This window comes from Crocodylus siamensis, chromosome 2 (genome assembly GCF_052110815.1).
Source record: "Crocodylus siamensis isolate JL-2025a chromosome 2, ASM5211081v1, whole genome shotgun sequence".
Classification (NCBI taxonomy): Eukaryota; Metazoa; Chordata; order Crocodylia; family Crocodylidae; genus Crocodylus; species Crocodylus siamensis.
In genome coordinates this window covers 229,622,558-229,634,924 of record NC_143396.1, presented here as the reverse complement: position 1 = coordinate 229,634,924, position 12,367 = coordinate 229,622,558, and the positions used below count along the sequence as shown (strand labels likewise).

General features: G+C 41.7%; 1 protein-coding gene across 5 annotated transcripts in view; it reads left to right on the top strand.

Moving 5' to 3' along the window:
- The window catches only part of STARD9 (StAR related lipid transfer domain containing 9), a 232,345-nt gene that overhangs the window by 182,880 nt on the left and 37,098 nt on the right, over nt 1-12,367 (top strand). For 3 of the 5 annotated variants that reach the window (XM_090033336.1, XM_090033334.1, XM_090033338.1), the window contains 2 exons: nt 3,482-3,672; nt 10,635-11,115. In XM_090033336.1, coding sequence (XP_089889462.1) covers nt 3,482-3,672; nt 10,635-11,115 — 672 coding nt within the window. The remainder of the gene's footprint in view (nt 1-3,481; nt 3,673-10,634; nt 11,116-12,367) is intronic. The other 2 variants (XM_090033337.1, XM_090033335.1) reach the window with 1 other exon arrangement.

The following is a 12,367-nucleotide window of genomic DNA, read 5'->3' as shown; positions in this document are numbered from 1 at the left end:
CTTTGGTGCACAGACCTTTCTCCATTTCTATATTCAATTTTTATCTTGCACTATTAAAAAGTGAAGGGAGGCAGAGGCACCGAAATAGCAGAACTGCAGCTAACATGTGTTTCCTGCCCTTTCAGCAATTTCAGGACAACATTTCATACCTCTGTTACAGAAATAATACCGAGAGTTCAATAATGATAGCTGTCTATTCCTCCAGTGAAGTCATAGGCAATAACAGCAATTGTGATCGTATTTTTAAATGTTACCAACAATTTTGAATCCTGTGGGTTAAAATTATTCCTTTGTGTTCTTCTGCCTTTTACCAGTGTGGACCTTTCCATAGTAAAGAAGATTTGGGCAGTTGTTTTCCTGCTAAGCATACAGGCTTATGCTCCTGTTGGGGAGAAGCACATAGGTTTGTCCCAATTCAGCAAAAAGAAACTCCCATATGAAAAAATGTACTAGTGCTGCTGAGGAAAGCAAGCACATAGATGAATTGTTTAAATCACAATACTTACTGTCATGTAGTTGTTGCTGGAAAAACTTGTCGAGCACGCTTTAGCTTCCTTATCTGTGAACAGAAGATGGTTCATGCCCACCCCTGTGAAACACCTTGAGGTGTTCAGCTTAAAATGCGAAGTATAACTGTTTACTACATTAGTGTCCTTGGTTTCTGACTTCAGAATATCTGAGACCTCTAATTCCTAGGCTACATTGTGGTAAGGCTGTTTGAGAATTTATATGCCAAAAGTTCCAATCAAGCACTAACTTGAAAAGATCAGATGAAAACATTTTTGCTGATCTTTAGAACATGGTTTCCATGTGAAAATTATTTTTCTATATAATATTTTTTCATTGTTTTATGTGGAGTACTATTGCTAGTTACACAGGAATACGAAAGAGCTGGCTTAATAGTACTTCACTCTTAAATAACACAGAGTGTTTAGAATACTAGGCCAATTATAGTTTTCCCAGAATCCCCTGAATGAAGAAATTGTCGTTTTTTTAAAAATGGAGTCCCAAAGGGAGAGAGATTAGGTAATTTACCCAAGGTCACACAGCTAACCAATGAGAAAAGTAGATTTCTCAACCAAGTCTCCTGATGTCTACACTACTGTGCCTTTGGAATAAGAAATATCGTAAGCCAGTAAAAAAAATAGTTTGTGTATTGCCAGAATGTAAGTGCAAGATTAAAACTAACCAGTAGTGTCATGTTTAGTATTAACCATTCCTTGTTTGCATTACTGGTTTGCACCTAGATGTCTCAGCTGAAATCAAGGCCCCTTTTGCTGGATATTGCACAGATATGAAACAGTCCTTGCTCTGAGCGATTCTGATTTAAATAAACAAGACACACATAATGTGAGAGGAGACAGTGGCTTGCCTAAAATCACAGAATATATCTACAACAAATATTTTTAAAACCAGATTTTTTATGTCACCGTCCTGTGACTTATCTTTTAGCTCATGCTGTCTCTCCATTGTACTTACTTTTGAAAGTATGGACCAAGTCCTGCAGGTCCAATTCAGGTAAATCTTCTATTAAAGTCAGTGGAACGTCAGCAAAACCTTTTCTGAATAAGACACTCAGAAGTCTTTTCATATCCTCCACCTAGTTTCAGGTTCTGAGTTCTATGTCCCAAGAGTTGATGACATCACAAAAGTCAGAAAAAGAGGTCTGTTTTATGTGATGTCATCCATTTCTGAAGGTCAAATATGGACTCCTAGGAGTGTAGATTGTTCAGGGAAGTGGAGATGAGGACAACTATTCAGGCCAGATGAACAGTGAGTTGGTACTATCAGTCTACTTTCCAGTGGACCAATAACTGCCCATCCTAGAAGAACAACTACCACAATTCTTACAGGTGTTGACAGTCTTAACAGGAGGCCAAGGGCTGAACTGACATGGAGAACATTCTTAGAAATATTTACAGGACCAAGTTAAACCATTTTCCCAAGGTGATGTTGGAAAATTTGCACTCCTGCTGCTTCTGCTGTGCCATATCAGCAGAGGATCTCAGGTCATGAGCTCTAAATTCACATAAACATTAAAAAAACAAACAAACCTTGAATTCCAGAATCTTGAACTCTGGTCTTGTCAGGTGAGTAAAAGAAATAGTAGTCGTCAAAATACTGTATAAGAAGTATCACACATATATTAAAATCCTTCTTACACCACTAAAATTAATCTGAATATTCTATTTACAGATATATGTACTTAAATACCAATGCTTTCTGTATTCTATCTCTTCTGGGGGTTTTTTAATATCTGTAGCATTTGCAGGCCTTCATTTCTTAATAGTTCATCTCCCTGTAACCAAGATGAATCCCTAAAATAGTAGAGGTCCAATCCTCTTTTCAGGTAGGTGTTCTTGGTAGTAGTAATTGTAAAAATAGATGACATTTCAGCAGTATTTCAATATGGATTGTTATTATTTTTCTTTGGAGTCTCGAGGGTCCTTCAGGTTTTGCTGTTTCATGTAAAAAGCCCCAAAACATCAATCTTAGCTACAATTTAGAAAACAATGGTTCTGATCTTTCCTAAAAAGAATATATAAAGGCAGCAATTCTATGTTTACTCTTTTTCAATGACCCACACATTTTATTGGTTGAATAAACAAGTAAAAGTACAGCTTACAAAAGCACAGAATTAAGCTAGATCTATTTATAAATGTTCTGAATTTGGAACTTTAAACTATTCTGCTCTTGCTGTCCAAGCAATGAAATCCTGCTCCTTCTTCCATAACTTTAATGGCTTCCCAGTATGGATCCAAATGGATCCGGGGGGGAAAGCTTGTTTTTTGTCATGGTAGCTAGTGTACATTTATGTATTTTGGAGCAGTCTTGGGGAGCAAAACTGTTAGAAAAGTGCTTTGGTAACATTTATAATCAAAACAGTACGTACATTACAGAAGAAGCCACTTTATCTAGTGGATATGGCAAGGAGCAGTCTTTTCCTGACTCTGCTAGAGACTGTGTGACCTTGGGAAACTTACTTAACCCATCAGGGTTTTTTTGGTCTGTAAAATAGAATAATGATACTCGTCACTGTTGTAAAGCACTTTGAAATCATCAGGTGTGAGATGCTTAACAATCTTCACTGAGTCTTGCTGTATATTATTTTTATAAAATGTTCTTTTTATAGAATATAGGTTTTTTATAGGACAACATCAAACAAAATGATAATAAAATTCCTTTTGCTGTTAACTTTTGATGGCCAGATTTTCTGTTTTACCATGAGAAGTTTAATGTTTGCTAGGTTTTTTTGCTGATATAAGTGGGATTGTAGCTTACTGTGACATCATACATGGCCACAATTATTTTAACACTATATGTTCCTGGCATAATTCATTAGCCACTATGTGCTTTATTTTACAAACAATTGCTTGAAATTTGTCTGATTTAAGAACCTGTCTAACATAAGAAATCTCATTTTAACAGAATATTATTTGTTTCTTTCCTGGTTTAAAATCCTTGTCAACATTTCCAACAGCAGAGAGAGAGATTCTGTGCATAAAGAGTATGAACAGAAGCTGAGACAACAGGAAGCTTTCCGCAGGGAACAAATTCAACGACAGCAGCTCTTTGTTGAAGATTTAAAACAGCAGATCCTCTCAGGACAAATCAAAGCAGAGAGGGAACTAGAAAATGACCAAGCATTAATCAACCAGCAGATTAGAGAAAGTAAGTGTCAGTTTCTTTCTCATTTTTCTTTTGTTACTGCTTGCTTTATTCACTGGCTACATTTTCCCTTCTGTATCTTTTTGTACCTTTGATGAAAGGTCTATTGCTGTTTGTTACTTTTCTCCTATAGTAGTCTTTTCTTTAAGGACAGTTACCAAACTTTGGCTAATATAGGACTTAACAGGTACTTCTATTGCATGTTGAGAGCAGCACCATTTGATCAGCTTTGGAGCTCACTGCCAGGTGATGCAAAGTACTACTTGCATCATGGCATTGAGCCCATTAGCTCTATAGATACTCCCTGTTGTGTTTTCTGTATTTTCTGTATCATTCCTCTGTTTGAGTTTCTTAAGCTTTCCATGTGGCAGTTAAGAATGACTTAGGGTATAAATAGATGTTGCCATGCAAAGCACATCAACTGCCAAGATGTGTCCCAACACAGCTGATCTGCTTCATTGAGCAAAAACATGTTTCCCATTGTCCCATCCATTGATCATGCAGGACATTGGGCAGCATGTTCCCCACTTACAGAGATGCACTGGTGGGGATCTCTGGAGTATGTCTCTGTAAGAAGGGAAAGCCGGACAGGCACTGTTGCAGCTTGTGGGGCCTGATCCTGCTCAGAAATTCCCAGGGCACACAGAACCAGACCCCTGGGAGTGTGGGCAGCTCCAGACTGCCTGTGCTCCCCTGCACATAAAGCAAAGAGATGTCCACCACAAACATCCAGCACAGGTTATTACTACCTTTTATCACAGCACAAAGAAAGGCATTTGTGGTGTAACAAAGGGCGTGGATATCTTTTTGCTTTGTTCTAGCATAAAAATTGTTATGGTGGCACAAAAGCAATGTCTGTTTCCAGCCTTAAATATTTGGACTGCTCTTTTTTTTTCTCCTTTTTTTTAATGGCCTGTCAGTTCTCTCTTAAATTTTACCTTGGGAAATTGGAAGCCAAAATGGCTCTTCAAAGCCGATAAAAGTCCTGGCAAAAGGCATGAGGGAAGTTCTCTGAAGAGAATATGTTCTATATACCATCCAACACGGGTAATGCTTGCTCTTGGTGTCGTGCCCTGACAACTCAGCCAGACATTATCTATAAAATGGCACAGACCAAATTCACACACCCCAACCAGTTTCACTCTGCACGTGACCATGGCTCAGACTAAAATCCCCTATTGCCTTGTAAGCCTAGACAGAGGAATAAAGGAAAACAGAGAGAGAGAAAAATTATAAGAAACTAATATAAAAGAGACAATTTGTTTAAAAACTTGGTCACCTTACAATTTCAGATAGGATGGGACACTAATGTTTAGGGGTGAAATCCTAGCAACAGTGAAGTGAAAAGGAGTTTTGCCATTGACTTTTTGATAGGGATAGGATTTATTTGAAATGTCTGTAGTGTAACCCTTACACTACTGTTTGATTTCAAAAGTAATTAAGTATTAACTTGTGTGTGTGATTTCCCCTTTTAAGCAAATACTTTTATGTCTCTGCCTTGTTCTGAACAAGAACTGTCTTGCAGTAATTGAAGAAGGTTATAATTGTAGGTTAAAGCTGCAGTATTATTAGTAGGACCATTAGTAGGAGCGTTGCCAGCAGATTGCGGAAAGTGATTCTTCCCCTCTATTCGGCACTGGTGAGGCCACACCTGGAGTATTGTGTTCAGTTTTAGGCCCCCCACTACAAAAAGGATGTGGACAAATTGGAGAGTCCAGCAGAGGGCAATGAAAATGGTGAGTGGACTGGGGGATGTGACTTATGAGGAGAGGCTGAGGAAACTGGGCTTGTTTAGCTTAGAGACGAGGAGACAGAGGGGATTTAATACCTGCCTTCAACCACCTGAAGTGGGGATCCAAAGATGATGGAGCTAATGCGGGGGTAGGCGAAATGGTGGATTTGGCCGGCAGCTGGGCTCCATTTCCCAGCAGCCCCTGACTGCATCAGTCCAGTCTGTTTCTATGGAAACCCCAGGAGCAGCAGGGCCAGGACAGTGCGGGGCCAGGGTTTCCATGAAGACCATCCTGAGCAGCGCTGGCAGGGTGCGCAGCCAGTGGGGAACTGCTCTGAGGCCAGGGCCAGGATTTTGCAGCACTGACAGCATGGTCTGGAGCTGGGGCAGAGCTGCAATCCACTGCCTGCATGCCTCTGCCTAGGATGTGAGAGCAGCAGATTGCAGCTCTGCCCAGGCTTCAGCTTGCACTGTCACCACTGCAAAATGCTGGTGCTGGCCCCAGCCTTGGCCTCGGCCCCGGGCCCCGAGCAGCTCCCTGACCAGCTGTGCACCCTTACCTGTGCTGCTGAGGCTGGACTTCATGGAAAGCTTGCCCTCGTGCTGTCACAGCTCTCTGTGCTGAAGCTCTGGGGTCTCCTGGTGTATCAATGGAAACCAGCTGCAGCACAATGTGGGCAGGATTTTCTGGGAAATGGGACTGATCTGGCCTGCAGGTCAGACTTTGCCTGGCACTGGGCTAGACTGTTCTGAGTGGTGGCAAATGAGAGACAAGGAGCTGTTGCAGCAAGAGAAGTTTATGTTACATATTCAGTAAAAGCTTTCTCACAAGGAGGGTAGTAAAGCACTGGAACAGGTTACCCAGAGAGGCAATGGAAACTCCATCCTTGGTGGTTTTTAAGTCCTGGCTAGATAAAACTTTGGCTGGGATGATCTAGTTGGGGCTGGTCCTGCTTTTAGCAGAGGATTGGACTAGATGACCCCCTGAGGTCCCTTCCAGCCCTCATTTTCTATAATTCTATGATTATTATTACATTAAGATCTTTTGTCTGTTTGGAAATTCTAATGGAAGCTTTTATGGAAAAAATGCTAGGTTTCTAGCATATTGACTTACTGTTCTTCACAGACTGCATTATAATCTGTAATGAACTGCAAATGTAGCACACTGGCCAACGTAAAGAGAAACCTTTTACAGAAAAGACTTGGTCCTCAGCAGCCACATATGTGCAAGATCACTGATGTCTTTGAGCACAGTAGACTAATTCTACTGCACATTAGCATGGGTTTTGCCCGTCACGCTAATGTGCAGTAGAATTAGTCTATTATGCATTAGTATCACCAAAATAACATGCACTGGCACTAATGCACAGTAGCACCAATTTTGGCACATTAACATAGTACCTGTAATTACAGGTACTATACTTAATGTCCTGTAATTACTGCTCATTAATGAACGTGTTAAATGTGCCCAGTTAGATCTCAGTTAGAAATAACTGAAGTCACTAGAGGGAATATATTTTACTGATGAAACTGATCTGAGGGCTGAAATCTGCCTCATTTGTCTCTAATGTAGCATTGGCACAGACTTGGAAGAACCTGATTATATCAAACACAGAATTCAGTTTTTGGCATTGTTCATCAATTGGAATAAAAGATAATGGAGAAAATGCAATATTGAAAAAGGTCTCTTGAAAACAAAGAAATTAACAGTCTCAAGCAGAAATGCCACAGGACAAAACTTATGGGATCTGGGTTTGCTAGTTGTATCAAAAGCCTTACCAAGGTGGCAAGACTAGACTAGAGTAGTGCATCTCAGACATTTAATCTTCAGATGATAGTGATAATTACCAATCTTCTACCATGGGAGGCTGTTGTTATGGAGGCGTCAGCAAAAAAGCTGCATTGAATTTTGATTTGTAGGCACCCATATAACTTGATGGAAATAACATTTCTATTTGAAAATTGTATATCTTGCAGCTGTTATCAATAAATTTAACGTAATTCTACCTGGGAAATGCTCATAGGAAAGAAATCCTGTATTTAACAGCATTGTGCATGCAGGCAGTTTGACTGTTTGCATTAACAGTAAGTTAGCAAGGGAGAAGCTAACTGAAAAGTGCTTTATAAATATCAACAAGGAAAAAACAAAGCACTAAACAGTTTTTTTTTTTTAAGTTAAATTAATTATGTTTTGAAGAGTACTGTATTGTGTAGTTATCGATCAAGAGTAAAAGTCCTATATTTCATAGTTCAGTGATTGATGAACTTCAGTCTCCCAATTTAATTTTCAGACAGCAATTGAATGTTCTTAAACTATGAATAATACAGGCAGGCCTTGACTTACAACGTTGTGAGTTACAACGTTTCGCACTTACAGCATTTATAAATTGACACCCAGTTTCAACTTTCTGACCTCAGTTTCAACTTTACAATGCTTGATCCCATGCCATGCCACACCAGCGAACAAGTTCGCTGCATCTCCCATCTCCTTGGAGAACATCTGTCCAAACTTCCTTGGACGCTTTCTTTAAGAAAGCGGACAAAACTCTAGAAAAAACCTGCAGCTGAGACTCCTGAGAAGACTCCAGCCAATAGCCCTTCAAAAAGTCCAACCAAGAGCCTTTCAAAAAGTCCAGCAAAGTCACCTCAAAGAAGTACTTTCAAATCAATATGATTGCTATTTACAAAATAAATATATTATTGTAGCTATATTATTCATTTATAATTGATTGAGTACAACATTCTGCATTATTTTTGGTAAAAATAGGGTATCGGGCCTTGGTTCAGGAACCAACCTCCCATTTATAATATTGTTCTCTATGAGAAAATCGGTTCCGAGTTACAATGTTTCAACTTAAGACATGGTTTTCAGGAAATAACTGTGTTGTAAGTCTGAGGACTGCCTGTATTCTAACTTTTCCAGAGGGAAATTTTAGAATTTTGCCCTGAGGATTTCACTTCTTACTTACTTCCTTCTAGCTAGACAACCAATTAGCACTAACTCAAAATTCACACAGTATCTTTATGCCAGATGTAAGCCACAAATGAAATTAAAGAGAAAAAAGAAGGAATGGAGTCAGGGCTTCTTGTACATGCCCAAAACTCCTTCTTGCAGGTAGACAGACCCAAAGCCTTTTCTTTGTGTTCATTCTTTATAGTGATAGCTGTCCATACAAGCCTGTGGATTCCCCTGAGTCAGACATGAAGGTCATCCTCTTTGTCCCATTGGCTGGTTGGGATTCATAGGAGGTGGTCTTCTGGCTTTGCGGTCTGCAGTTTTTGTGGGGATTGTTGCTTGTAGTCTTCAGCTGTCAGGTTGAAGGCATGATTTAGTAGTACTGGGAAATCCTTAACTGCTGACTCAACATGGATGCAACCTTTAACTGTTAAACCACAGAAGGATATTTTCACCTGCTACAAGAGGACTGTCTTCACATTGTCACATAGATGCATCATTCATTCTTTCATGACCTCTTTTCAAACATGCCAGACATACCACAGGCCTTAAATAAACATTTTTCCTATACTAAATTTAAATTCTAAAATCATGAGACCAACAGGTCAAATATATTTATGCTAAGCATTATGGAATTTAAAATAAATAGTTAATTCCATGGTTATGTAATATTTAATACAGAATAATAATGACTGATTAAAATATTATGAAAAATAAATCATAGCAAGATTCATTATAAAAATAGCAACATAAAGCAATTACAGTAATTATAGCCACTGCAATACAACAAGTGGTGGTGGTCATGGGGGGTGGTGATGGCAGTGGCATGGGGGGAGTGGCAGTAGCAGCTGCAGCGGTGGTGGGCAGGTGGGGGAGGAGTGGTGGCAGCAGCAGGTGGAAATGAAGCAGCGGCTGGGTGGGTGGAAATGTGGGGCCTGCACCATTGCCCTGGGGCCAGCGGGGACCCAGGGCAGGGTGGCACTTGTGCAGAGCCTGAGCCGGCGTGGGCATGGGGTCCACCTGGCTCCATCATGTAAGGCTCGCTTACAGTTCCTGGGTTCTCTACCTGAGTCATGTGCCTCTGGGGGGAGTCCCATGTGATGAGGCCAGGCCAGCTCTGCCCTGCTCCCTGCCGAGCCCCATGATCTGCACCCCCAGCTTCATTCTGCGGGGTTCCCCTGGTGCTGCGGGGCTCTTGCAAGTGAGCCCTGCATGATGGAACCAGCAGCCCAGCCACATGCAGTCCTGGGGCTCGCCAGGGCCACGTTCCACTGGGGGACTCCACCTGCTGCTGCCACTGACTGCAGGGGCTATGCACAATGGGGGGGTGTTTGTAGGGGGCCCCACACACACACTACACCATACACATGGACCTACATTCCCCCTACACACACCCCCAGCCACCCTCTCCCTCCACACAACCCACAGCCCCTCCACACACCCACAGCCCCCAGAAACCCCATACACACCCACACATCCCCATACACTACCTCACAAACCTCCCATACCCATGACACCCCCAGCCCCAACATACACATGCACACCTCTATATACACACACACACACACACACACACACACACACACAGAGCCCCCCTCTAGCCCCATACCCACCCTCCCCCACACCCCACATACACACATATCCACCCACCCTTACCACCCCACGCTCCTCCATACTCCCCCACAATATATAAAAGTAAGACTTCATTTTTAGCTGTTATACGATCATTTCTAATTTTGTCGCTGATTCTTTCAGAGACAGTTCTTCACTTGATCTGGCAAAGTTACCTGGTGTAGGGCTTTACGTTGTTTGCCAAATCCTGTTTTACACTGTCATCCATCTATGTGCTTAGTTATTAATACAGCACAATGCTAACAATAGAGTGGATGGAATATGTCCATTTTCTCTAAATCCACTGGATCAATAAATACCTCCTGTGTCCAGCAAATACAGATCAAAATACCACTACCTATTTCTTCTGTCATTCTACTGCTGCCATTCCTATGCTCCTGAGATTTTGTGCTCTGGAGAAAGAAGGGATCTTGTATTCTACCAGGGCAGCACAGGCCACCAGCATATGGAAGTAGCAGAGAAGAGATAAATGATAAGATCCATTTAAGTATCCTGATCCAATTTAAATGATACACAAAAAAAAGACTTTGCTGGATCCACGTACACTTGATCATTGGTCTTCAATGCTGGTTTTAATTTAAGAACCAGATAAAACCAAAACAAGATAACATTTTTGCCTTCTTTTGCCTATTACTTTGCTTGTAGACCAGCAGTGGCTTATTAAGGAGCATAATCAACTGGCTGCACTTCAGCAGCAGCAGAGAGAATTTGGAGTGCAGACAGAATCCAAGTCCTATGCAGAAGCCGAAGTGCAGAATACTGTTGAATTGGAAATCTGTCCTTCCCTGGTAGAGCAGAACCAGAAGAGACTTGTGCAGCTGGAGCTCTTGCAGAAATACTCCTTAAAGAAAGCTGAAAGAAACATAAGGCGAAAGAAGGTCAAGTTTCAGTTGGAGAAGATTGTTAAGAAACAAAAATTACTGGAGGCTAAAAGAAAGCTAGAGCAGCTGGAAGCCAGTTGCTGGCTCAGTGAAGATAACTTGAAGCAGACTCAGACCCTGAACCAAAATGCTGCAGTAACCCCCTGGCATCACGAGTTGCAAAGGAGAAGCAAGTCACTGGGTTCAAGTTCTTTGCCACAGATAAGATGCTTATTCTGTAACTGTCACCCACCTCATATACGCAAGTAAGTAAACCTCCCCCTATGTTTTTCAAAATTTCTTCAAATGTAAGTTATATTTGCTAGATTAGTCTCAGATGATACTGTAAAAACACCCCATGAGAGTATATTGGCCCAAATTTTCATAGATTTCATAAATGTTTAGGGTCAGAAAGGACCTTAGTAGATCATCGAGTCCGACTCCCTCCCCTGGGCAGGAAAGAGTGCTGGGGTCAGGTGACCCCAGTCAGGTGCTTATCAAGTCTCCTTTTAAAGACCTCCAAGGTAGGGGAGAGCACCACCTCCCTTGGAAGCCCATTCCAGTTTTTGGTAACCCTCACCATAAAGAAGTTCTTCTTAATGTCTAATTTAAATCTGTTCTCTGTCAGTTTGTGGCTGTTGTTTCCAGTTACTCCAAGGGGTGCCCTGGGAAACAGAGCATCTCCTATTCCATGCTGTCCCCACCAACAAATTTGTAGATGGTCACCAAATCCCCTCTCAGCCTTCTCTTGCAGAGGCTGAAGAGACTGAGGTCCCTCAATTTCTCCTCATAGAGCTTTACACCTCCAGGCCCCTAACCATTCAAGTAGCCCTCCTCTGAACCCTCTCAAGGTTTTCCACATCCCTCTTGAAGTGTGGCACCCAAAACTGAATGCAGTACTCCAGCTGCAGCCTTACCAGTGCTACATAGAGGAGAAGTATCACCTCCCTAGACCTGTTCGTGATGCATCTGCTAATGCATGATAGCGTGCTTAGCTTTACTGATCACTTTGTCACGTTGACGACTCGTGTTCATCTTGGAGTCGACTATGACTCTGATATCCCTTTCTCGTGATGTGCTGCTTAGGAAGTCATCTCCTAGTCTGTAAGTGTGTTGGAGATTCCTTCTCTCAAGGTGCAGTACCTTGCACTTATCTTTGTTAAACTGCATCCTATTCTGCTCCGCCCACTTTTCCAACCTGTCCAAATCTGCTTGAATCTGTTCCCTGCCTACTAGCGTATTTAGTTTGCCCCATAATTTGGTGTTGTCTGTGAATTTAGAAAGAGTGCTTTCCAAGCCCTCATCCTTCATCTTCACTGATGAAGACATTGAACAGCACTGGTCCAAGGACTGAGCCCTAGGGGACCTCACTGCCCACATCTTTCCAGGTCAATACTGACCCATCCACCACCACTCTCTGGGTGTGTCCCTTAAGCCAATTCTCCACCCACTTGACCATGTAATCACCTATGTCACAGCCACTTAGTTTATTTATGAGAATAGGGTGAGACACTGTGT